The 27611-nt window shown below is 41.9% G+C and overlaps 1 protein-coding gene across 1 annotated transcript in view; it reads right to left on the bottom strand.

The window, feature by feature from the left end:
* Positions 1-27611, bottom strand: part of ANTXR1 (ANTXR cell adhesion molecule 1) — a 215069-nt gene that overhangs the window by 95226 nt on the left and 92232 nt on the right. The window contains exons 11-12 of the mRNA XM_047069742.1: positions 18028-18097; positions 16447-16525 (exon numbers count right to left, since the gene is read on the bottom strand). Of these exons, the coding sequence (XP_046925698.1) occupies positions 16447-16525; positions 18028-18097 (149 nt within the window). The remainder of the gene's footprint in view (positions 1-16446; positions 16526-18027; positions 18098-27611) is intronic.

The raw sequence follows: 27611 nt of genomic DNA, 5'->3' as shown, positions 1-27611 counted from the left end.
CAGTGACATAGCCATTGCTCAAAGCCATTCTGAAACACCTCCCTTGGAACTGTTTCTGAAACCAATTTGTAGGCCACGAAAAGAAAATCTTATACCTTCTTAGTCATGCTTTTCTTTTCACCAAGGAGGTTCCCAGCTTGATAAACTACCATTCACTAGACCCAGTTCCCACAACTATTAGAGGTGGTTTTCATATCAGATGATGATGTTTCCCTATTCCCCTATTGAGGATATTCAAAGTTATGTGACTTTGAAGTTATGGTCATTTCAGAGCAGGAGTGCAGAACATAGTTGGCATTGTGACAGCGTTGTTGGACAAAGTATATGGCTTTCCAAGGTAAATATTTTGAAGGAGCAGCAATCATTTGGACATGCAAATTGTAGTTTGCTATAAATCTTATGGCTTTATGCCTTATATGAATAATACCAGAAGCACTAGATAAGCCATCGTCAGTATGCAATTAAGGGAAAGATTGATGCTGTATTCCTTCAAACTCAAGCTCTGAGGTCCTTTGTCATGGAAGGACCCTCCATATCAAGGTTTTCCAGTATCATCTTGGTCTTCTTGTCACCCTGACCTAGTAGAGACACTTCATCTCACTTATGATGGGAAGGGTGATAATAAGTATATCTTGGATTCATTCAGCACTTTCTTTTCTCTCCCTAAAATGCATATAGCTCGTTAATCAAAACCAGTTTTTAGAGAATAATGCAGACAAGATGTGGCTCGTTAGTACTCAAAATGCCTTAGTTCCTGTGAGTGGGCTGTTGAAATAGGATTAGAGAGAAAGTTACTTGGTAATATTCAAATATGATGACACTGGAAAAGAAAGGCTAATTTCTCGTTTTCTTTTTTTGTTCCATTACAGGGACTGGTCTACTTGCCTTTAATGTAGCTCTTTATTTAATGTATGTGCTCAACTGGCCTTCTTGGCCATCCCTCCCATATTAGTATCATTATTACCTATTATCAGCAAGTAAGCATACCTACTATATACTGTTAGCCTTAGATTATAAACTTGGAAAGGTAGAAGCCAGGCCTATGATTTGGATGGTGCCTCACGGAGATAGATGCTTTACCATTGGTGACCATGATGATTGATTCCTCAAAACTATGTCTCTAAACTGAATTACAGAGTATCTGGAAACCAACTAATCATTTTCTGTTGAGTTTCTAACACATGGTCAGCAGCAGGAGACACAGAAAGATGAACACAGTCAGTCTCCGCTCTTGGAAGATGTCATCAGTGTCCAGTTAGTTATTCAGGACTGATTCACAGGGCTCGCTCAAGGAGCAGTATGGGGTATGTGTGCTTAAACTTGAAATGATGCTACAAACCACAATGCTTGAGCTCAGAGCAGAGAGCGTTCAGGAGGCTTGCCAAGGTCAGTGAGGCATCCTGGGGCAGGTCCAGGCAGTACTTGGCAGGCCTTGAAGCCACAGTGAAATGTGGGTAGGTGGAGAAAAGGAGAGGGCATTCCAGAAGGAAAGTGAAATGTGATCAAAGGCACCGAAGGAGGGACAGACATCACTTAGAGTGAGGAAGTATGGAATATAAGTTTTTGATCATCCTCAAACATCTTTATCTATTAGGAGTCAGTGCATTCACAAATTTTAAGCCTAGCAGGTAAAGGCCACCTGAGGTTGCCAGATTGGACTCTATCAGCCACATTTGTTATATATTCATTTAGGTTGAGTTTGTACCTTTTATACACAAGCTCAAAACCTTGAGCTTTTAGATATCTTTTTCCAATTCTATGAATTTGGGCAATGAAGGTAAAATAAATTGCCTTAGCAATTTAATAAATTCAGAATAAGTTACCTTTCATATTTCCTTGGCCTGCAAATGAAGTAGTTCTCCTGACACTGGGTTGTGTGTAAAAGAAACCCAGGAATATTTTAGTTGTCACTTATTCAAATACTTTTTAATTTTTTTTTAAAGAAACAAAACATTAAGCCCACTGCTTTGGGCACTACACTAACATCTGTTCTAGCAACCACAGTAATGGCAAAGGAATGCTAGTTATGTATTGCCTGTGGCACAGACTGACTCTTGTTTTGGGGAAATATAAATTAAATCACTGACCTTTGAATTTCCTACTGAATAGGTGAGAGCTGGTTGCTTTGCAAAAGGAAAGGTGTTTATATACTCTTGTGAGACTTTATCATTCTGTAGGAAGCAGAAGGAAGAGCTTGCAAACGATGTAAGTCATATCAGTCCCAAACAATGTCCAGATCCGAAGACATGTGAGGAACGTGGCGCAGCTTGTGATTTGGTGCAATGTGACCATAAATTGCCAACCAGGATGATATGGTCTGGGTTTGGCTGCTGTCTCCTCCTGTTCTGTGATAGCCTAGTCCATGGATTTTGCCAATTTTGGACCATTTAAGGAGCTGGCAATTACTTCAGTGTTGGCAGAAAGGAGATCCTTTCAGGCTCTCTCTTCTTTTTGGCCCATTTCCCAAACTGGTAATCAGTCCTTCCTTTGCTCCTCCTTTCCACTCCTCCTCCTCCACCTCTTCCTTCCTCCTCCACCTCTTCCTGCCTCCTCCTTCCTCTCCGCCTCCTTTTTCCTCCTCCTCTTCCTCCACTTCCTTCCTTCTCCTTACAACACCTCTATTCTCTTCCTCCTCCTCCACCACCTCCTTCTTCTCTCTCTCTTTCTCTCTCCCACTCCCTGTCATTCCCCCTCTCCTTCTCCTCCTTTCCACTCATACACACTTTTTGGATCCTCTTTAAATTGTGCACTTCTTCCTACAATTGTGTCTGTCACAACTGGATTCATTAATCTAGAACACTCAACCCAAAAGACTCAAGCATTCGTAATAGCCTCAATAACCCAGGAGCAGGCACGAATGGACACACCGATCATACACTAAAGGTTGTATACTTAGGGCATACACTTTGTCTCAAGTTCTTTCTTAGTTAGAGACTAGGACTTCTCACTTTATGTACAAATTATAGAAGCTTGTCTTATATCTGATATCTTAAACTGTCAAATTAGAAAGAGGACATCTAGAATAGAAGACACATGTATAATACTGAGAGATGAGAGGCTGGAAAAAACAGAACCATAAACTTCAAAAACCATAGTGATTGGAAGGGCAAGCGGCCTCAGAAATCGGGGGTTTTGTAGTAACCTGGCAAATTATAGCTCATGATAAGAATGGTGGAGAGTAACATGTAAACATCGTACAGTATTTTATAACATCCATTTTGTGTACAAAGGCTTCCATAGACCCAGACATAGGTGAAAGATAAACTCAATCAGCATGTGTTTTCTTGGTTCCCTTGGTTAATGATCTCCCTCCAGCACTGATCCAACCTGTAACAGCAGTGAGTGTGACCTGTCCCCCGTCCAGAACTGACCAGTGTGTTATCAGACACACTGTCTATTTTTCTTTTTTATCTACCTTGCCCCCAACTAATAGTTTCCTATTACATACATATAATAAATAATATTTCCTATTACTTCTCTATGTACTACTCTATGTACTTCTCTATGTATCTTTTTTTAAAAAAAAGATTTTATTTTTAAGCAATCTCTACACCCAGTGTGGGGCTCGAACTCACAACCCTGAAATCAAGAGTCACACGCTCCACTGACTGTGTCCAGCCAGGTGCCCCCTTCTCCAGTTATCTTGTTTTCTAATCTGTTCTTACTTTCATACTTTTATCTATTTTTTAGAGGGGTTTACTCTGTTGTTATCTAATGTCTTGAGTTCAGTGCTTGGCTAATTGACTTACAACTTCCTTCTTTTCTAATATAAACATTTAAGACTATAGATTTCCCTCTAAGAACCACCTTGCATGCACAAGGTTTGTGATGTGGCATCTTCATAATTGACTAATTTTAAGTATTTCCTAATTTCCATTATGACTTTGCTTTGACTTATAACAAAGTTAGATGTCTGTTTGGTATTTCAAAAAACGTGAGCTTTTCCTAAGTATGGTAAGCCCTGCAATAGTGCTAACCGGCTATCTCATGAAGTTGGCTGTAATGTGGTAGGTGATCAGCTCCTGCCCTCTGTCTATCTCTCACTCTCCAAAATAGAGTGGCTAGAGTTCTCTCTTTCCATGGAGGATGGGGTGGATGGTGGAGAGGACGTGACTGATCAGTTTTGTTCAGCGTTTGTTCAAGTTTTGTTTTACTTTTGGCACAGTATAGACCGACGGGAAATATTTCACTGAATTTAAAATGCATCCTTGTGGGATAACCGATTATTAGCCATTAGGGAAAAACACGGCCAATTAAATCATGATACGTTATTGATTATCTGAAACATCCTAATTTTAGAGATGTTAAAATGTGCAAAAAGTGGGTCTCAGAATGTATAAGTGTTTTTTCCCATTAATCTTGTAATTGCATAGGCCCTATTTTATGCAACCAAAAAATTTTGGACCCTTCTTAGAACATTTTACTGTAGCCTCATTGTGTGCCTACTAGATCATGTTTAACTGCATTATTCAAACATTTATATTTTATTACATTTCTTTGGATTGCTTAATTTATAAATTACTGAGTTGTGTTTAAATCTCTTGTGGTGGCAGATTTATCAATTTCTCTTTGTAGTTCTGTCAATATTTGTTTTATATATGCTGAGGATATAGCATTAAGCTCAGATCAGAATTATACCCTCTAAGTTAAGTGTTCCTTTTAACATTACGTAATGGTTCTCTTTATACCAATAACTTTTTTTTTACTATAAAGTTTGTCTGTTTTATCTCATATTAATATAGCCACACTAGCTTTCCATTGGTATTTTCCTGATATAAATTTTCTAATATTTTTATTTTCAACCTTTCTGTGCCCTTATATTTTATTGAATGTATTTTTTTATTGTAAACAGTGTACAGTGGCGTATTTTTTAAACACAACTTTTCAATCTGTGTTTTAACTGTTGAGTTTGGTCCTTTATATTTATGTTGGTTATGGATTATTTGGATTTAACTCTTATTTCTAAAAATAAATTTTACTATCTTATATGTGCTTATCTCAGAGTTTCTTAAGAGCATAGATTCAGAAAATTTTTTCCCCTCATTTATTCTCAACACAAGGAAATTTCAAACTTAGGGAAAACATATTCTTTAAAATACTTTGAGATAAAAATATTGAAAGTCAATTGCTCAAACATCCAAGAAAAAGAAATTGGCTCGGATCCTCCAAAACATATTTGAAAAGATATTTTTTACGCATACAAGGGTTATCAAAATAAAGATGTTGGCAAACTATTTTTATTTCAGTTCATAAACAACATTCGATATCTGAGTTCTGCCTTCTGATACTCCTGTGGTCTTTTGCCCTTTCTAATGACAGTACAAGAAACCACAGGTCATTTTGTTAAAAAAAAATAATAAAAAATACTAGATATTGTGAAAAAGACCTTGCATTACGTATGGCTTTACTGAGACTAATAAAGAGATGAGAATGATTTATGACTAGGATATCAATGTTTGTTAATTAGAAAGTGTGTTTTGAGGTTATTTGAAAACAAGATGTTCTCAGAAGGAGCTCAGAAGGACCACACTTTGGTCTGAAGTATAATCTCTTTTTGTATTAGGTGGAGGTTGGCCAATTTGAATTGCACTAAGACCCACTGTCTCTAGCATTGCCAACAAAAGGATCTCATATTTATTTTCAGAATACAAAAGCCAAACTCAGTTGTTATACTATATAGGACTGATAATGTTCACCTTACTCCTTCACCAGCTGATTTTTAGGTTTAGAATTATAGACTCTCAGTGTTGGAAGGAGTCTGAGAGCTTTTCCTATCCAATTGCCTGTCTGATACATGAATGGTGTTTACATAATTCTGCCAGCTTGTCAACTCACCTGTGCTTGACTACAGCTATAACAGGGAGCTCACTCCCCCTGAAGCAGCCAGTTATAAAGACCGTTTTAAAAACTGAGCCACAAACTGTCTATCAGCCTATTCTAGTCCTTGGATCTATACAATAAAAGCAGACACTCCTGTCTCAGGACAGCCCTGCAAATGCTAAAAATAGCCAAAGTCTTTCCTTGTCTTGAGATCAAAGAGTCCCAATTCCATAGAATATTCTTTATTATTATTATTATTTTTTTTTTCCATAGAATATTCCATAGAATTCTATGGAATAGAATTCTATTTCCATAGAATATTCTACATAACCTACCATACTTGGTAATACTTTTCACATATTCAGTTTCTCTAGGATCTCCCTTGAAGCGTCTTGGTATTTCATACAATACGCAAATGAGATTTTACCTCTACCAAGTTGAGAGGTTCTGTCACTTTTTTAGTCATGGATATGATACTTCTGTTAATTCAGAAGCCAGAGCCTCTTTGGAAACCACATCACTGTGTTGATTCTCACAGAGCTTACAACATCAGGGTAAGGAAGCTAACTCTGGGTATCTACTGTGTACCAGGCCAGCTGTTTAAGGGCCAGGATTTCAGCCACCACATTGATCTGATCCCAAGTTTGTTCCCACTTTACTTCTCCAACTAGTCTGTTCCCTACATTTTGTTAAGCCACATCTTTCAAAGGACATATTACCTATAATTACAACAACAATGAAGTAAAGGCCATCCTTTTTCAGGGCTGAGTATGAAACGTTAATGAGTCACCTGTAGCCCTGGGGCTGTGGGTTGGCCATTTTTGTTACAAAGTTCCCTTCAGATAATGTAAAAGTAAACTAGAGCCTATTCCCTTTCCAAATGAACACATTTATAAATCAATTAATCCAAATTAATGCTATTTTGTTAATATACTTGGAACATACAAATGAGGGACTGATCTTCCTAAAATATTGCTTTTTGCTTCTTTTGAATGACTTCCCATTGTCCAAACTCCACCTTCTGTTTGTCAGTCAAACCCTCTTCAAGGTCAGTCTCTTATTTCCCCTCCAATCCAGTCTCCCCTTACCCTTCCAGGCCGTGTGAATAGGCAGCAGCTCAATGAACAAGGAGAGGTGGGTGTGGGAGTGAGTTGCACAGGAACCAGAATAATGTTAGGATGAAGAAACCTATAGGGGAAAGTCAGAGTGTGGGCCCTAGTCCTGTCCTCCTTGATTGGGTGTTTGGAAAGGACTTGTCTTCTCCAGGGGCCATTTCCTAGAATTGGGAACAGTTTGGGGAGGGTCTTACTGGGGAAAGGACACTCATGGGGTAAAGGTTTTGGGCTGAGAAAATCATGAGCTTCTTACTTGTTCTCCCTGAATTTCTGGAATCATTTGTCCAGCTCTCTCTTGCAAGAATGGGGGGAACACATTCTTGGGTAACTGTGATGTAATGCACTAGGTCCAGTAAGTAGACACTCCTCAAAGTGTGTAGTGCGTGTATCAAGTGAGTTTTCCAAAGGCCTGTGAGGAGCCTCCTGAGTCTTTGGAACAGATGGAGGAATTTCTGATTCCTGTGTGATATTTGCCTTTTGTACCCCAAAGTGTAAAATATTTACCTCTTGGAGTGTATATCTTGCCTTGGCACCTATGTTGTAGGGTTCTGGAGGGTATTGACTGGCTATTCTTCTTTGAGTCCTTAACATTTTGCCTATAGTACTGTTTTAATACCCATTGATCCTGATCATTGGCTCCATTTGCCACCAGCAACCTCCTTCCTTCCCATCCTTCCTTACTAAAGAGACCTACATAGCTATTGGTATGAAGTATCTATCCCAAAGATAGCTACCTATTTTGATTGATGGACTGTTTTGCTGACCTTGGAAAAGAAATAGAAGAAAAAAGTCTTCTATGATTTCTACTTTTTTCTGAGGAGTATGCAATAATATTTTATTATGTTGGAAGGCTAGATTGCCACTCAGCACAGGCTGCTGGACTCATTCCCTAACAGGCTGGTGAAATTCAAGAAATTTTGGCAAGGACAGCCATGCCAACTGTCTGTTTACCTAGATAGCCATATGACTACAAAACCAGGCTGGATTTGTATTTTCCCAAATTATTTCAAAGCAATTGGTAACAGAATTGAACTGATTTACAAAGTGAACCTGGGAAGGTGCCTAGGACAGAACTCTTAAGACAGTTCTGGGGAATGGTCCTTACCCCCTCTCTGCAGCCTGTCTTAGGTAAGCCACTGCAGCCTCTACCTGTGAGCTCCAGCACACCCCCTTCAGGGCCAGCCCCAACCAGGGCAATCTGTGCACCCCTCAGCTGTTGCCGGCAGCATCCAGACTGGGTAAACTGCCACAGCCTAAGTTTCTGGTATTCCATTGTGAGCTTGGGCCATGCCAATGCTCTCCAAGTCACAGCTTTTCTGCAGTTACTTAGATTTTTTTTTTTTTCTGAAGATAAGAGGTTTTTATTTCTTGAATTAGGAAAGACTGGAAGTTAACATGAAAACTGCATCACATATAATGTTTAAATTAAATATTAAAGAAACTCCAAACTATGGCAGATAAGGAAGGCCTTTCCAACTGGGCCCAGTTGTTTCATCTCTGACCTGTTCTTCTAATACCCCATCCCAACCAATCACAGCCATGGTGGCGCAAAGCATGCCTTTGCCCATGCCTACTCTCTCCTGACTGAGTTCACTTATTATCTCTTCTGTTTGTGGATTTCCTAGACACTCTACTTCATTGCTAAATTGTCTATTAGAGAACTTATCACATTAAATTGCGATTTCTTCCAGACTTGTCTATTTCCCATGTTTCATATCTTTGTGTTCCTTGGACTTAACAAATGTAGTTACCTATACTGGGACCTCATCAAAATAAAAAGCTTCTGCACAGTGAAGGAAACAATCAGCAAAACTAAAAGGCAATCGACAGAATGGGAGAAGATATTTGCAAATGACATATCAGATAAAGGATTAGTATCCAAAATCTATAAAGAACTTATCAAACTCAACACCCAAAAAAACAAATCCAGTGAAGAAATGGGCAAAAGACATGAATAGACACTTCTCCAAGGAAGACATCCAGATGGCCAACCGACACATGAAAAAATGCTCAACTTCACTCATCATCAGGGAAATACAAATCAAAACCACAATGAGATACCACCTTACACCTGTCAGAATGGCTAACATTAACAACTCAGGCAACAACAGATGTTGGCGAGGATGAAGAGAAAGAGGATCTCTTTTGCATTGTTGGTGGGAATGCAAGCTGGTGCAGCCACTCTGGAAGACAGTATGGATGTTCCTCAAAAAACTAAAAATAGAACTACCCTATGACCCAGCAATTTCACTACTAGGTATTTATCCACAGGATATAGGTGTGCTGTTTCGAAGGGACACATGCACCCCCATGTCTATAGCAGCACTATCAACAATAGCCAAAGTATGGAAAGAGCCCAAATGTCCATCGATGGATGAATGGATAAAGAAGATGTGGTATATATATACAATGGAGTATTACTGGGCAATCAAAAAGAATGAAATCTTGCCATTTGCAACTACATGGATGGAACTGGAGGGTATTATGCTAAGTGAAATCAGTCAGTCAGAGAAAGACAAAAATCATATGACTTCACTCATATGAGGACTTTAAGAGACAAAACAGATGAACATAAGAGAAGGGAAACAAAAATAATAGAAAAACAGGGAGGTGGACAAAACAGAAGAGTCTCATAAATATGGAGAACAAACAGTTGGTTATTGGAGGGGTTGTGGGTGGGGGGATGGGCTAAATGGGTAAGGGGCATTAAGGAATGTAGTTCTGAAATCATTGTTTCACTATATGCTAACTAATTTGGATGTAAATTTTAAAAAATAAAAAATAAAATAATAATTAAAAAAATGTAGCTACCTAGGTTCTGTATCAGTCTCTATGTTTCTGCCTTGCTTCCAGCCTGGTGCTATACACCTTCATGCATTGGGTGCCTGCCTGAATCTTGATCCAGTTAAAAAGGCTATTTCTAGACCCCTTCTCCAGGTCTGTACCCCCTGACAAGAGTCTGCTCCTAGTGGAGCTGGTGCTGTTCTGAGGAGGTCTTTGACTATTGGCCTGTCTAGAATCACTGGTTGTAGTTTCTCAGCTGATAGATTTGTCCCTCTTAAATCATGCTCAAGCTCCCCATGCTCCTTGGATGTGCATCTTGCACCATGCTCTTTGGCTGGCCATCCTCTTTGTTGAACTATCTTTCAACCAACTCAGTGCTCCCTGTTCTAATCCTGCTGTGTTCTGGCTCCCTTTCTCTCCTACCATCAGGTACCATCATGATCTCAGTATGACCCTTGATTGAGTCCATTCATTCATTCAACCATCAACTATCTGCTGAATACTATGTGCAGGCATTGTGCCAGGTGCTGGGTTGCAATGGCGAACAAGACACAATCTTTGCTTTTTTTCCTCAAGAAGCACATGTGCTATGCTGTGCATGGGAGACAATTATTCTTTCCAATGTCTGTGAGTTTTTTGCTTGTTTGTTTTGTTTGTTTTACTTCAAGTCTTCACTTGTTTCCAAACTTATAATCTATCTCTGTTTGGCAGTTGGAGGCCCACTTTCTCGTGAGACATTGGGAGCCATTCAGTGTTAAAAACAATACTGAGGCTAACTGGGTTCTCTCTTCCTGAAACAAGAAGCCAAGTCTGTGGCTCCCTAAGCCTTAGTGTGAGAGGTGGAAACAAAGAGAAGACTTGGAACATGGGAAAGGGGCATTTGGAGACAGTTTTACAGTCTGTGCCTGGCAACCCAAAAGGGAGAAGATCCTAGACTGGTCACATTGAGCTAAAATTATCCTATTCAGCAAATACCTATTTGTTATAAAAATATCCTATTTTTATACCAGAAAATATTGTCCAAAAGAAGCAACATAAAACAGAGGGTCTGATTTTAAAATCTTGGGATTCTTAAATGAATGGGATTGGGAATGAATCAAGAGAATAAATCATTTTTCTTAAATAGATTTTAATGATTTTTTTAAACTTTGGAGGACAATTCGTGTCAGGTAAGTATAATGTAAGAGTCCTGTGTGTTCAAGATTTACCTGGCAAGCTTATTAGAATGCAGAATCCTGGGGGCGCCTGGGTGGCTCAGTTGCTTAAGTGTTTGACTCTTGATTTTGGCTTAAGTCATGATCTCACAGTTTGTGAGATCAAGCCCTGCGTTGGGCTCTGCGTTAGCAGTGCAGGGCCTGCTTGGAATCCTCTCTCCCTCTCCCTCTGTCCCTCCCCTGCTCATGCTCTCTCTTGCTCCCTCTCTCACAAAATAAATAAATAAACTTAAAAAAAAAAAAAAGAATGCAGAATCCTGGGCTCCCTCCAAGAAATTCTGATTCTTTAGATTGACATTTTGGACAAGATAATTTTTTGTCATGGGTGGGGGCCCTCCTGTGCATTGTTGATGTCTCTCTCTTTCAAACAAATATAAGTAGAAAAATACTACTAGCTTCAGAAAGAACAGTGTGAATTCATGAAAATATGAAGGATAAAATGGTTCAAAAAATCCTTGGGAAATAAGTTAATATCCTGTTCATCCTCATAGAAACCAAACCATACTCCCAAACCATGGTGAGTTGGGGCTATTTTGGGGAACACTGGAAGATTCAGTCTGTTGTGAAATGCCTTCTGAAGCTGTGTTTCTCTTCTGCATGAAATGTTACCTCCTCTGATAAAATGCCCCCCAACATGCTCGGCGTGATAGAACATTTTAAATGATAATAGTTTTTACTTGGTAGTAATGCATAAACCTTAGTAAATAGTTGTTTCAATTCATTCTTTGAAATGGTCTAAACATTCCCCTTATGTTACTATTTACATGATTCATTTACTGAGAAAATCTTTTTTCAAAAATGGTGAAGAGACTGCAACCTAATCCTATTTGACTTACCACCAGATCTAATTTACTGGTGTTTCCCCTAGTTAGCCTGCAGGCAACATCTTCAAAGTTTTCCCTAGCCTCTTCCTAGATTACAGGCTTATCACAGACCCAAAAGGAATCATAACTTTTCATCAGGGAAACATTGCCTGTTTATATTCTGCAGGGCATGAGCAGCAAATGTTTTAATGAGACAGGCCATTAGACTTTTACTTGGCAAAGAAAGACAATCTCAAGAAACTAGTAAACAACTGTCATTCTTTGACTTATTACCAGGTACCTTAAGCCCCTTATACACTTTGCCTTTAATCTTTGCAACAACCATGCCAGACAGGCTCAGAGACAAGCTCAGGCAAATGTGCCCAAGATCACCCTACAAGGTGGAGGGGCTGGGATTCGAAATTAGGACTTTGACTCAATATCCTGTATTCTTTATTCCTCCATTGTGCTACAATTACAAAGCAGTTGTTCTGGTTGTGATCTCTCAAGGCTGAGTAGGTGGCATTTTAATTTTCATTCGAAAAGAATTTCTCTGAACTGTGACTTGACATGGGTCCTCTCAAATTTGCTCAACCTTGCTGCCCCTTGAAGCCAGGCTGTTTTCCATATAAGTTGGTGGGGAAAAGGCAGGATTCTCGGCTGATTTAGTGTTGATTTTAGAACTTTATGTTCTGTCTCTTTCCTTTCTTCAAAGATGGTGATGCTCTAATACACTGGAATCCAACACAAATCAAAGCCTGATCATAGTTAAGAGGGAGGAGCATCAGCTGGGTCTCATTGTACATACTGTGTGAACTAGGGCATCCCAGGAAAATGGTTGCCAACCTGAGAAACTGCCCCAAATCAGAAGGCACCAGAAACTGATACAAAATGAGAGAAAAAGAGAAAAAGAGTTAATGGTCCCTAGAGGGACCACAAACAAACTGTGCTCATAGACATATCTAGGCCTTGCTCAGATTGGATTCTGTTTAGTGGATGGCCTCTTCCCACCTTCACGACTGAAATTAGCATTTTCAAGTCCCCACTTGGGTTGTCTCCTCCGTGAAGCCCTTGTGTCTCTTCCTGAATCCACTCCTTGTTCCCCGCTCTGAAATTCTATTGCATTTACACCTGGCTCACACAATTGTGTTCTTTATTCACATATTCTTTTACGTGTTTGTTGGGCTCCTTTCTCCAACTGGATTTTAAGCTCCTTAAGGGTAGCAATGTTGTAAAAGTAAATGGAACACTGATGACACAGTAGGAAGTCAAGAAATACTTGTTGAATGATTCTGATTTTTATACACTTTGGTTGGGAAATCATCAAATTTGAAGGCATTTATCTAAATGAGGACAATCTTTCATCAACACTTCTTTAAGGGGCTAACATTTGCTTGCTCTGCTCTAAAAAGGACAAACTTCTTTTAACTATTTCCCCTAAAGCAGCACCATAGTAGTGATCTTCCCCCTCCCAAATGCTAGAGGTTGGGGAAGAAAGGGGATGTATTCACATATGCTGGTGAAAGAGGACTTTGGATGTTAAACCGTTTTCTAGAGTCCTGGAGCTCAGTAAAGTTTACCATTTGTATAGGAATCTTTTAGCTCTTGGATGGAAAAAACTCTTTCCTGTAAAACTTCATGGAATTTCTGCTCCTGGCAGGGGCGACAGTTATTCATTGTGGATCTTGAAAACTGTGGCATGGTTATCCAAATGGGCACCAAATAAAGCGAGAAAAGAAAAGACTCAACTACATATTTTAGAATTATTTTTGGTTCCAGGTGATGGGCTGGGCAGGCTGTGACTGGCACAGACAGGACTAACCCTTTACTCAGACTCAGGGGATCACTTCTGATCTAAAAACCTTGTCCTCCAAACCAGCTGCTGAAGAAACAAACGTCAAGTCCAGGACCTTACTTCATATTCTGGATGACCACACGTTCCACCTGCATCTCTGTTTTGCCCAGAGGTGGCTTCAGTCTTTTTAATTGGAGCTTCTGTGTAGGGTCCTGCTGGGGATGGGGGTTTTATGTTTGAATATAGGTCCATTTCTTTCTCTGGATGATTTTGACCATCTCGCCTACCTCCTTTCAATCACCTGGACTTGGCTGAGTAACAAACATATACCCCTAGGGGTCCATCTTATCGAAGAAGAGTTCCTTTATTATTATGGGACTCTGAAGTGGGAGCCAACTCTCTGGAGAGAATTTCCAAAAGAGTTCAATAATTTTAACTCAGCTTCCACTAGAACAGCAGCTAACATTTATTAAGCACTTACTACGAGCCAGGCCTTCTGCCAAGAACTTTTTCATTTCATTTAATATTCATGATGCTGCTAAGAGTGATAAAGTAGTAGTATTCCAGTTTTACAGATTAGGGAATTGATGCACAAAGGGGCTAAATCACTTGGTCAAGGCCACACAACTAATTGACAGTGTAAGTCAACTTAGATACCCAGGACAGTGCCTGGCATGTTATACATGATCAATGAATATTTGTTAAATAAATGAATGAATAGTCCTGGATCTCAAATCTTAGGGTGTTCATAATTTTGTTGTAGACATATAACATTTTCAGGTGAGAAGGGCAATAGCACATAAGATGTGATGGGGTGGTGTTTATCAAGGGTCAACTGAGCAGAAAACTGAGCGATGAGCACTCAGGTAAGGGAGATATAAGATGTAAATGAAGGCTGGAGTGGGATGGGAAGGTAGAGGGGACTTGGCTCTGAGCTCTTTTCATTTTTCAGTACATTAGAGGACACCCTTTCTTCTTGGCTTACAGGACCAGGACTTAAGCCATCAGTCATAGTCCTATATCTGCCATACCACAAGTTTGGTCCTGAGATGTTTCCCTTCCGCCTCCTCATGCCCTTGTGGCCTTAAGGGCATGGCTGTTTCTCTGTGGTATGGTCAGACATAATGAGAAATGCAGGCCCAAACTGCTGGATCACTCCAAAGCAGGGAGGAATCTGGAATGGAGTTGTTAGGTTTGGGGTATTTTAATCATTTCCTGCAGGTTGGCAAGTTCCAGAAGGGTCAATTTTTAAAAGAAGCAGGCGGGTACACTTGAAATTTCACTGCTTCTCCAGAAAGTTTTCATATTTGGTTTCCAGATTTGATGTTCCACTGAGGGGTGTCTGAGACTCAGACATTTCTCAGTGGTGACACTTTTCTGTGACAACCCTAATTTCTTACTTTGGTCCAATAAAACTTTTCCATTGGGGCACCTGGGTGGCTCAGCTGGTTGAGTGTTTGACTTCAGCTCAGGTCATGGTCTCATAGTTCATGAGTTTAAGCCCCACATCAGGCTTGGGGCTGTCAGCACAGAACCCACTTCAGATCCTCTGCCCCTCTCTCTCTGTCCCTCCCTCACTTGTGTTCTCTCAAAAGTAAATAAAACATTAAAAAAGAAAAGTAAAATCTTTCCATTTTCCATACCCATTGCACTGGCTTAGCCTGCTTTTAAGAAAACTGGTTTGCTCCTAACACAGGATGGAAATGTGTGTTGTGGGAGGCGGGCAGAGGGGCAAGTTGGGAGGGAAGACTGTCCATCCTGAGGCCAGATCTCCTGCTCATTTATGAGATGACTCATTTTTATTTTGTCTGGCTTCAGTGCATGCCTGCTAGTTCTTGTCCACCTGTGACAGTATGAGGGATACAAGCCCCAGTTAGTGGGGGGCTCTAATGACATGTCCTCCAGTGCCCAGGCAGAATGTGACCATAGTATCTGCCCACGCTGACCATCAGGTCAAACACATTACCCTTCAGAATGATTCAGTGGAAGAAATGCACTTGGTGACAACAACTGAATATTCAGACAAAGGTTATTTTGGAACTACTCATGCTAGGGGTTGAGGACTGTATAAAAGCTCCCTTAGCCCTGACAGTCCTCTGATGGGCTGAGCTCTGACATACTGACAGCGGGAGGGAGCAGCTGCACTGACGCAAGGGTTCCCACCCATGGTCACACACAAGAACCTTCCCAGGAGGCCTTGCAACCACCAAAGCTAGGGCCCACTCCAGACTTGGCTTCAATTGTTCTGGCATGAGTCTGGGGGCATCATAATTTTTTTTTTAAGTCTTCCAGGTGATTTTATATGTAACCAGAAAAAAAAAAAAAAAAACAAAACAAAACACCTGCCATTAAGGATCCAGAGAAGGAGTGTCTGAAGAGTTGGTAGAATACAATCCCACTCGTGCCTCACAATCCCCTTGGCATAGCCCCACCCTGCTTCATCAATTTTCCATTTTCTCCAGGATTATTTCCACCATCATAATAACAAGCTGCAATTTCTCCCATTCTAAACAAGACTCTCCTTATACTCCACATTGCCCTTTAGTTACTGCCCTATTGCCCTGCTTCCTTTTAGAGAAAAACTCCCTAAGATGTGCTTTCTGTGTGTGCCATCCAATTTCTTTCTGCACAATTCCTCCTAGACACAGTCTACCCAGATATCTCCCGTCACTACTGCACAGACAATGGCCCTATCTTACCATCCAGACATGCAGGTGTGTTCAGCTCTCACCCTTGCTCAGAGATGAGGAACCTGGAGAAGCCCAGCACAGGCATTCCCGATACCCTCTGGGGTCCAGCCTACAGCTGGCCCTGCGGAGTTGGGATCAAAGCTCAGTGAAAAGAATGCAGAACTGGAAACTTCCCAGGGAAATGAGAATGACAATAAAGCCTTCAGGAAAGGAAAAGTGACTTACGCAGCGTGTGGTGGTGATGATGACAGAACTGGAGATGAAAGAGAGACCATCGTTCATGCTGACCTGAAGCGCTGCTTTCCTGCAATGACAAAGGAGCCAGAGATGCTCAGCAAGGTGTGCAAAGAGCAGGGGCCCATGAGCTGACACCGAGGTCCCCTGTAAGCCCTGCTCCTCACTACCCAGGGGAAAGACTGTGGTCTCTTCCCCTGGGGCCTGTAAAATGTAGAGGAGGTCTCTAGGGCCCATCCACTGTAAACTTTTAGAGATGTCAGGATACCCTTGGCTAGTGTATCAAGGCATTGCATTCAGCCCTTCTTACATTGCAGCAAATTGCATTGAATGGGAAAAGCTTGCTGCCATTTAATTTACCTGTCACATTGTCATAGGAAGAAGTGTTCCCCAAACATGGCTCGAGTCTATGGGGATAAACTTGTCACGCTGTAAACTTAATGTTCTGTTGTTATTATTGGGGCTATCAGTAACTGATTCTGACGAGGGTGTTTGTGACCATCCTGGCAAACTCACGGAGGTACAGCAGTGGATGAGTTACCTTCCACCCACCTTCCATCTCTGTGAGACTCACTGAAACCTGAGCTTGCATTTTGCTTGTACTTGGCCGTATGGACACAGGGTTAGTTGGTGGAATCAGTGGACTTGGAGACCAGTGTTAGGCAACCAGAGTTGGAGGCTTTACCATTAGAACAAATGATCAAAAGCAGAATTTAGATGAAAATGTTTAGTATTGTTTCCTCAAGACCACCATTCTACCTTCAGCCTGTTGTAGACATGTTTACAGAGAAATGAGTTTGTGTTCTCTGACAAACACAGATTCTCTGCTTCCCCACATAGTTCTTTTCTTGCTTAGGGTACTAATTGTCTTCCTTCTGTTGAATATTTTCATCACACTTCACCACCACCTATTATAATAGCACCGCCATGGAATCTCCCCCCATAAATTAGTTCACAGAACCTTGTGCAGTCTGGGTGAACACCCAATGTCCTGCAGAGGCTCAGAGGAAGGAGCACTGAGCTTGGCCTCAGAAGGTCTGAACCTGGGGTCTTCAACCAGCTCTGGACCCACTTAGCCCCTTTGAGCTTCCTTTCCGAGCTTCCATATCTCTAAGGAGGAGATAATCATCTAGCAGGGAAATTACGATGACGGGGCAAGGTAAAGTTTGTGAGAGGGAAGTGTGAGAGCTTTCTAGAAATGTAGTTGTGTGAGACACACCTTTATTCAAATCTAGACAGTCCCACTACTGCAGTGTGACCTTGGGCAAACTACTTAAATTCTACTTAAATTCTACTTAAATTCTCTCAGCCATATATTGCACATCTGTAAAACTGGGATGACATGAGTACCTGGTACTTTGGGAACTTGGGAGGATAAAGTGAGATCCCCTTTGTGAAACGTTTGTCCTGGTGCCCTGCTCACTGTAAACATGGGCACCATCATCATTACCTGGAAAGGTCTAGACAAAGACTGCATTATGACAATGAAGAGAGACGTTTTCTTCTCCCTCTGTCCCCTCTACCTTCTCTCTCCTCCCTGGCTGTGAGGTTCAGTTGCTGGTGGAAACTTACATGCCAACTTCTTTTAAGATAGGTGCTGGACACAGCAAATAAGTATCTTCCACAGTGAAGGGCTTCTCATCTGTAAAAAGGAAGTCACTGGATTAAGAGGAGTGAAGTGACTTTATAATTTCATATTCAGTGACTCCTACAGACCGACTCCTGGGAGACACTAGAAAAGCAGTAACTATTTGAAATAGAAACTATCCTTGAGCCATAAAATCCACACAAGTGAACGCATTTACAGTCTCCTGCCAGAACACTAGTCTCTGACTTCATACATCCAGATGAGTCAATCAGGGAACAAATAGAAACTGAGATCTTACCATAGACCAAGCATAACCAAGGGGAAACCAGAAGATACAAGACTGGTCCCTAGGGGAGCTTCAGGTCTGAGTCTAGTTTGAGAGAGAAGTCATATTCATGGAGAAGGTTTGCTGATGCAGCATTGTTTACAATAGCCAAGACATGGAAGCAAACAACTTAACTGTCCATCCATGGATGAATGGCTAAAGAAAATGTGGCATATATATATAGTATATATAGTATATATATATATATATATATATATACACACACAATGATATATCTTGTGTGTGTGTGCACACACACAAAACATATATCATTCATTCATAAATAAAGTAAATCTTGCCATTTGTAACAACATGGATGGACCTGGAGGGCATTATGCTAAGTGAAATATGTCAGATGAAGAAAGACAAATATCATATGATCTCACTTTTTTTTGTTGAATCTAAAAAAGAAAAAAAATGAACTCATAGATTCAGAGAACAGATTGGTTGTTGCCAGGGTGGGGGTGGGGGTGGGGGATGGGCGAAATGGGAGAAGGTGGTCAGCAGGTACAAACTTCCAGTTATCAAATAAATCATGAGGATGTAATATACAGCATGGTGACTATAGTTAACAATACTGTACTGCGTATTTGAACGTTGCTAAGATAGCAAATCTTAAAAGTTCTCATCACAAGAAAAAACTTGTAGCTATGTATGGTGATGGATGTTAACTAGATTTATTGTGGTGATCATTTCGCCTTCTACACAAATATTGAATCACTATGTTGTATATCTGAAACTAACATAAACCTATTTATCAATTGTATCTCAATTTTTTAAAAAAGAAAAAGTTTGCTGACATATTTAGAAGTGGCTAAGCCAAAATATCATTTGACTTCAGAAGACAGAAAGCTCCCTTTAGGTGGGTGATGTGGTGAGGCGACAGGAAACACAAAATCTGAGATGTACTTTGGTGAAGAGAATGGCAAGAGGAATTGCATGAGTAAAGGCAGAGCACAAAGAAGACATATGCCAAGGTAGGAGGGAAGTAGGATTTGAAAAGATCAGTATAGGAAGAAGTTTGAGTGAGACTGAGGAATTTGGACATAAGTCTATTAGCCATGAAGAGATCTTTGGAGACTTTGGGAGAAAAACTTGAAGTGATGATTTTGGAAGTTTCAGCAGATGCAGCTGTGAAAGATGGATGAAAGTGGGGGGACACTAGAGGTGGGAAGTTCTTGCTCTTATTCTATGGGTTGACTGGGGAAATCTTAAGCAGGTTTCATCTTGAGCTCCTTAAAACTGTCATTGTGTCCCAGGTTCTGGGGCCAGAAGCAGGGCTGAGAAGTTACTGACTATAGTCAGTATATAGCACTTGTTCCTTCATGATGCAACATTTAAGAGTGCATGCTCTGTGCCAAGAATTGTGGTAGGACCTGTGGGTGAGATGGAGATGAATAAAATGAGTCCCTTTAATCAGCTGTGAATATGAATGCCTGCACTAGAAGACAGAAAGGAATACATGTATAATTGAAGAACAGTATTCTGCTATTGGCATGTTATGAAACTGATGTGTCTAATGACATTGGACTGTGGCAGACACGAAATGCTTGCCTGAGTGGGGATTAGGAAGCCTCATGCCCTCCATGCCTGAGTTGAAGGAGCAGAGCCACCGGGGGTGGGAGTTAGAGGACACGTCTGAGTGCTAAGCACTGTGTCTCCATGGAAGCAGGAAGAAGAGGATGGTCCGTTACAGTCTCCTCTGATGTCTAAGCAAATTTTCAAGTGGTGAAAAGTTCGGTTATTCCAAACCATTCATTAATTTATTCATGCATGCATTCATTCATTCATTCTTTTGTTCATTCATTCGTTCAACAAATATTTATTAAAGACCTACTTTGAGCTAGAGACATAGGCTTCGAGAAGAGAAACATGGTCTCTGATTTAATGGATTTTATAGGAGCTGCAGGGGGGGACAGTTATTGAGTACTTTCATTTTTATTGAAAAATATATTCTTTTGAATGTCTTCCACATGTCAGGGCCTTGCAATGAACAAAACAGATGAAAGCACCTCGCTTAAGGAGCTGACATGCTAGTAACTACACAAGTTACTATTTCATTATAATTGTGGTGAGCGCAAAGAAAGAGAAAGAAGGTCAGGAAATGCTTCCCAGAGGAGAAGCCATATAAGCTAACACCCATTGTCAGGTGAAGAGGACATGGAGTGAGGCAGGAAGCCCTGCAAAGGTCCTGGGGCAGGAAGGAGCCTTTTAGCTTTGAATGCTAAAAGGAGGTCAACAAGGCTGCTGAAGTTGAGTGAGACAGTGATTCAAAATGAGGCTAGAAAAGGCAGCAGGGCCAGATGATCAAGGCCTTGTGGGCCATGGTGTGGCGACGGGAAGGTAGTGGAGGTCCCTCCTCATATTTAGAACTAGCATTCGCAGATTACGGAATGTTGCTGGGGCAATGGAGGCATGTTGAATGGAATTAATGAAGCTTTATGGTGACAGTGGTGGATCACACAATCCTGAACTGAGCATTTTTATTTTCAAGGTGTTTCCCAGTATCTGGTGACAATAATGGCAGTGAGACTCTCCCAGGGCATCCTGTGTGTCGGTGCTCTCCGTGCACTTTGAGCATGCTACATAATCGAATTTATAACCTGCTAGCTGTGCTCCCAGGAAAGAATATTCTTCCCTTTATTTTATTTTATTTTATTTATTTTATTGATTTTTTTAATTAAAAAATGTTTATTTTTGAGGCAGAGAGACAGAGAGAGAGAGAGAGTAAGTGGGGTAGGACAGAGAGAGAGAGGGAGACACAGGCTCTGAGCTGTCTGCACAGAGCCCCACGCAGGGCTCGAACCCACAACCTGTGAGGTCATGACCTCAGCCGAAGTCGGACACTCAACCGACTAAGCCACTCAGGCGCCACACTTCCCTTCATTTTAAAGGTGAGGAACAGACGTAGAGAGGTGAAGAAACTTGCCCAACATTACCCAGGGGAGCTTGGATCCACACCTAGGCAGTCTGGCTACCACCTCTTGATAAGAGCCATGCGTTATCACCTTCTACAAGACCTTGTGAACTGAGACAAGGCAAGGGCATTGGGCGCATTTCCCAGATGCAAAATGGAGGCTCAGAGAGGCAACAGTGACCCATGGTTGCACAGCAAGTCGGAGGCAAAGCCGGGACTAGATGTGAATTCTCCATTATTCTTCCCTTGCCAAGAGCCTCTCCATTCCAGGAAAGGCTTGTATTAGACAATAAACCAAACTCAGGACAGGCATGGCTGACTAGAAACTGTATTTATTTTCTCTTGGCCATGGCTTATCCTGCTTCACATGCACTAGTAATACCTGGGAGTGCAGATCCCTGCCCATGGAGCCACGGGGTAGCCACAGAGTGGCCACAGGAGGCCTCGTGACTCTTGGCTGCATTCTGTGGGAAGAGCTGGTCACCCAGAATGGGCATCCAAGTCAGAGACACAAGGGAGGCTCCGGGCCCAGTATGCCCATGTGGCTATTAGTGCCCAAGCCACTTCTAGAGCTTTCTCTGAACAGCTCCTTCCCTGCCCTCCATCCCACTGGAAGGGGGTGAGAGGACAAGACTGGCCTAGGTCAATCAGTTGATTCTTTCCCCCCCCCTTCATTTTCCTTTCCTGCTTAGGAGACCAAATATTTCTGGAGCGAAGCAGAGGAAAACCTCACTGGGAGGACTGAGGACACTTTGCTGAGGCTGTGGTGCAGCCTTAACACTGCCTTCTGTCAGTTTATCAGCCTCTGTGCCTGTGGGCCTGCTCTGGGGAGCTGGCATCTTCTGCTCTGAGAGGGATTGTTTGATTTGGAGCCTGTTTTCACTTTACCACAAAAATGAGTGACTTTTTTTTCTCTCTTTCTCTCTCTCTTTCTAAACAAAGAAGGGCCATTTGGTTTCCATAACGCAGATCATCTGACTTCTTCCTGGAACATCCTCTTGGGAAGCAGGGCACAAAGCCTTCCCCCTCGGCTGAGCCACGTTTGGCTCAGGGACCCTGCCAACCTTGCCGCCACCTCTTCCAAAGCCAGTGGTGTTTATGGGGCCATAATCCACCCCAAGGACGACTGAGTCCCAGCTCCTCTGTCCAGTGGGCAGCCATTTCACTGTTCGTTAGCATTGAGTGGGCAGGGGAGTGGAGACCAGGACCTAGGAGACCAGCGCTTGGCTTGTTGGCAACAGGGGGAGAGAATTAGGGAGGGGTGGGAGTTTGAAACCAGAAGTTAAGGGAATTTTTAGATGATCTGTAAATATAAATTTCCTTGCCTTTTACCAAAGATATTTCAGAATTCAGTGCATACACTCGACATAGGTTAATCTAAAACACTTGCTTATAAGAGTCTAATAATAGAACAGAAGATTGATTTAAACCCAGGTTTGGGGTATCAATGAGTATCATTATACCAAATTGCCAAACACCCAAGGCTTGAGAGCTGGGCATCCCTGAAGATGAGTACAGAGGGCACAGAGGGGGGCAGAGTACACACACACACACACACACACACGCAGTCTATATTCTCACAAATGTGTATATCCACTACATCTAAATCCATATCTATATATTTATTCTGATTCTGTCTGACACGATACTCATGGCCTCATTTGACATTATTATTATTCATTATTTACAATTTGGGAAACTGGCTCAGAGAGGTTAGTTAATTGAATCAGTGTTGCACCACTAGTACATGTAGTACATGTCAGGGCTGAAATTCAAACCCAGGTTTTGTTGAAATGATTTACCCAAGGTCAACCCAGCTAGTTTTTTTACAGATGTAATTTAAACTAGTTAGCCATCTTACATTGTCATAATGTCACAGCTAATTTTGTGATACAGCTAGCCCGAAGTATACTAGGAGCTAAGTCTTTTTATACCTGACCACTTTGGAGGCAAATGGTCAAGATGCTCCATGGGTGAGGCTGGATAATAGTAGGAGGCATGTCTTCTATGAGAGGGGAACAGGAATTGAAAAGCTCTGTGGTAAGGTTCAGGTACCTTTTGAGAGACAGTGATCTACTGTAATGAACCCATGTTCCAGAATCATACACTCAAATATGTACACTCCCAGGTTTTGACCTTGGATCAATGTAATTCTTTTCAGACGATTGAAGGAATTCCCAGAATTCTTCCCTGCCATTGGTGACTATCTAATGGATTTGAGATAAAACCAGGATTAAAATTCATTAGTTAATTCAAACACCAATCACAGTGAATCCTTTTACAGGCTGATTAAATAATTCAAATGCTTTTCAAGCCTTGGCAATCTTTTCTTGATATAAATATTTATTTCTGGCCAACAGCACAAGAAAAACCTTTAGCCTTATCAGGGAGAGCTTGTTGAAACCCTCCAAAAGCTGATGTAAGTTCCAAAGTAGAGTTTACATTCCTACTGTTACAAAATAATGAAAGTTAGGGGACTAAATGAGCTCACTCTGCTCTTTCTCCCAATCTCCACTGGGTCTAGAGAGCATTTCATGGCATCCTCGAGCCAAGCATAACTGTTCAGCACCAAATTATCAGCTGGTTTGGGAATGTGTCCGAATGGAGAATAGACAGGCTGGAGTTAGGCTGGATGTTTCTACCTTCTCACTGAATTCTCAAGTAACCAGCTTTTTAAAAAGTTAAGTTTTTAAAATACTGTGCAAAAACCTGAAATAAACTGATATTCAGCAGGACTCCAAGTTGGTGCAATTCAAAGCATCTGGGTTGAGCTTTCTGGAGCCCCAGCCAGAAAGGAGGTGGTTGATTGCCCTCTTGGGGCTCCTGCGATGATAATTCACAAACACGGGGATCTTACTGCCAAGCTTAATGGAACCCACTGCTTAGAGTGGAAGGAGATTAATATTTTTGGGGCATGTACTACGTGTCAGGCCCTGGGTGGGGAGGTTTTCATAAACGGGTGAGATAACAAGCCTATGGATTTTTTTTTAATTTTTTTTTCAACGTTTATTTATTTTTGGGACAGAGAGAGACAGAGCATGAACGGGGGAGGGGCAGAGAGAGAGGGAGACACAGAATCGGAAACAGGCTCCAGGCTCTGAGCCATCAGCCCAGAGCCTGACGCGGGGCTCGAACTCACGGACCGCGAGATCGTGACCTGGCTGAAGTCGGACGCTTAACCGACTGCGCCACCCAGGCGCCCCAAGCCTATGGATTTTTTTGTGAAAGACATTAAACAGTAAACTACATTAGGGGCCAGAGCAGAGATTTTGAAAGTGGAAGAGTGGCTTCTACTTGGAGAGGCTGACCAGGGGTTCTGAGGTCAGAGCAATGAGAAACAAGAGTCAAAACAGAATGGGAAGAGATGGTAGTGAAGCGCAGGTGGGTGGGACTAAGTTGGGAATAATCCTCAGAACATAGCACATCCACTGGCATGTCCTCTCATGCCCGGCTGAAGCCAGAGGAGTACCTTGAATGTTGCAGAACTGAGTTGGCCACCATCTTTTGCCTCAGGCATGACCCACATCTACCCACCCCTTCCCTAGCCTGGAATTGTTGCAAGGTTTCCTTGGAAGCCCTCAGTGGCTACTACTATGGGCTCAGGCAAAGAGCTTGGCCCACAGGTCCCAGATAAGTCCCGTGCACCTACATGTAACTATTTTACCAGTTCCTGTAGGTTATGGGTATCCAGGATATGTCTTTTAGTTTCCCTCCCTGTTCTCTGGGGCAGGTTGCACTAGGATGGAGAAATAATGAGCACATGAAGAGCCAAGGCTCAGTTCCATCACCGCTTTGCCACCCACTGCCTAGGTCACCCTATCTGCAACCCAGAGTTCTCGCCTATCAGATGGGAATCATACTCATTTCATAAGTTGTTGTAAATTTGAATGAAATGATATGATTAAATGCTCAACACTTAATAAGCACTTGCATGTCAACTATTATTACTAAAGTGAGGTACCACTAGGCTCCTTCTCTGAGGCACCTGTACAACACAAGATGTGAATGCGTGCGCAAACTATGTCTTATAACTTATCTACCAGCTTGTGTCAGGGCTATATGGTAAAGGCGTGACGAGAGGAAAGTCATCTATCCAAATAGGATGTGTGGACATGTATATAATGCAGTGGTTCTCTGATGGGGTGATTTTGTACCTCAGGAGACAACTGGCAATGTCTGAGACAGTTCTGGTTGCCAAACTGGGGGAGAAGTGATATTGGCATTTAGTGAGTAGAGACCAGAGATGGTGCTAAATATCCTATACTTCACAGGGCATCCTTCTTTCCCTCCACAGAGAATTATCTGGCCCCATAGTACCAAGGTCAGAAATCCTGGTATAATGTCTATCATGGCTTTATATACCTATTTTGCCCATTGTAGAGGGTCCTTTATGTATTACTGGATGGTTCACAGCCCCCAGGGTACTGTTAGAATGTCCAGACAAGTTCAGAGGTGTCATAAAGTGATGGACAGAGGAGGGAGTAGCAAGACACTTGGTTGGGGTAAGGACCAGTGCCTCCATGCAGGCTTTCATAGGTCCAGATTTTCCTGGTGGTAGGTAGGTGGGATAGCACCTGAGCCACTCTGCTTGGTGGGGCTTTATAATTGAAATGGGGGCACTTCAGAAGCGGGGCTTAGATTGCTGCCCAAGGTTCTAAGCTGCTGTGAGTGGGAAGGCTGTAGAGTCAGAACACCTTATCTATAAATAGCAATATAGGACTCAGAGCTGAGTGCAGTCTTAGAAGAAAATGAAGTGTCATCCTGGTCACTGTGTACATGAGGATCAAGATTACATCATGGCCCCAGAAAGAGAGAAAGTAAATAGCAAGGGACCATGAGTCCATTCCCAGAGGAGTGCGGGGATGGGATCCAGCAGCCTTGCTGGCCTCCAGATTGCCTTTTTTGGGCTTATACATTCCCCAGTCCCACACATGCTTATGACCTCTGTGGTCCTAGGCTCATCAGCTTTTGGAACTGGTTGTTGGCACAATTAGTTTGATTTCTCGGGATGTAAATTATTTCCTGCTCATATTTTTCTGTTATTTGTATTAATTATAAAAGTAATACATGTTTAGTGATAGAAGACTCAGAAGAAGAGTGAGAGAAGTGAGAAGTGAGAAGTCTGAGATATACAGAGAAGTTTACAAAAAAGAAATGAAAACCTTTGGTAATCCTAACTTCCAGTGACAAACACTGTTAATGCTTTGGGATATACTATTCCAGAATTGCTTTCTATGCGTATCATTTCTTGCGTAATTGGGATCATAGTACCCATAATGTGGTATCTGGCACTCATCTTCATCTGAAGTTAAAAGGGGCGGTCTGGGTTATTGCAAGAAAACTAAATGAAAGTAACGGGGCCCAGGACTCTTGCAAAATATTTTGTCCTCTCAATAAATCTACACCAAAAAAGTTCTTGACTGGTTGGCGTTTATAAAATTTACAAATTATCTTCTAAGCGAAGCACCAACCTTTAAAAATTGAGGTCAGAGCAAGTGGTGCACTCAGGACAGCTATAATTTACTAAGAGTAAATGTATTTTTGAAAGCTTTGTTTTCGCTTGGTTGGAGACAGTTCAGGCTTCATGCACAAGGTATGTGTCTCCAGACACACAAACTCTTGCAGCTGTGCCCAATTAGGTTCGGGAGGGTTTTACCTTTGGAATTGGTATTGAGGGGCAAGTCTACCAAAATGGCTAGAGCCCTCCATGCAGTCATGACTATTAATTATGGCAAATGTGGACTGCTTTTAAAGAACACAAACCTATATAGAAACTCAAAGAAGAGGTGGGAAGGAGACCCCAGGCACACATATGAATAATAGTGGGTGCCAGCAAGCTGCTGCAGTGTGCATGCTGGAGGCAAGAGCTGAATGGCATGGGGAAGAGGTCCACAGAGAACATTCCTTTTCTTCCTTTCCCTTAGCTGCCCCCAACTTTTCCTCTAGATGGGCGTTGGGCAAATATTTAAAGAATGTCATTTGGAAGGTGGCATGGATTGTTAGCCTGCCTGGGGTTCTCACAAGTCTGGCCCAGCTCTGTGTTTGCCACCTTCTCTTCCCCCGTTGTGTTGAAGTGTCAGAGGAGCAGTGTTCTGTGAGAACAAGCAGCGTTCATGAAAGTCCAGCCATCTGGTGCAGAAGTCGAGGGCGCCAACTTTCCCCAGCAGGATAGGCAGGGCTGGGGCAATGACTGTCTCAGGAAGTTCACAAGCAATTCTCTCCTCTAGGCATGCCTCAAAAGAAGTGCACTGCACGCTAAGTCCATGTGTAGCTTACAATTTTCGCTCGGAGGCAACTGCCCACGTGGTAGAGCAGGGGCACTGTCA

This window comes from Lynx rufus, unplaced genomic scaffold (genome assembly GCF_022079265.1).
Source record: "Lynx rufus isolate CCGP_SWC_20201006 ecotype Redwood Valley unplaced genomic scaffold, mLynRuf1.p SCAF_8, whole genome shotgun sequence".
NCBI classification, from domain to species: Eukaryota; Metazoa; Chordata; class Mammalia; order Carnivora; family Felidae; genus Lynx; species Lynx rufus.
This window is presented reverse-complemented; position numbering and strand designations above follow the sequence as displayed.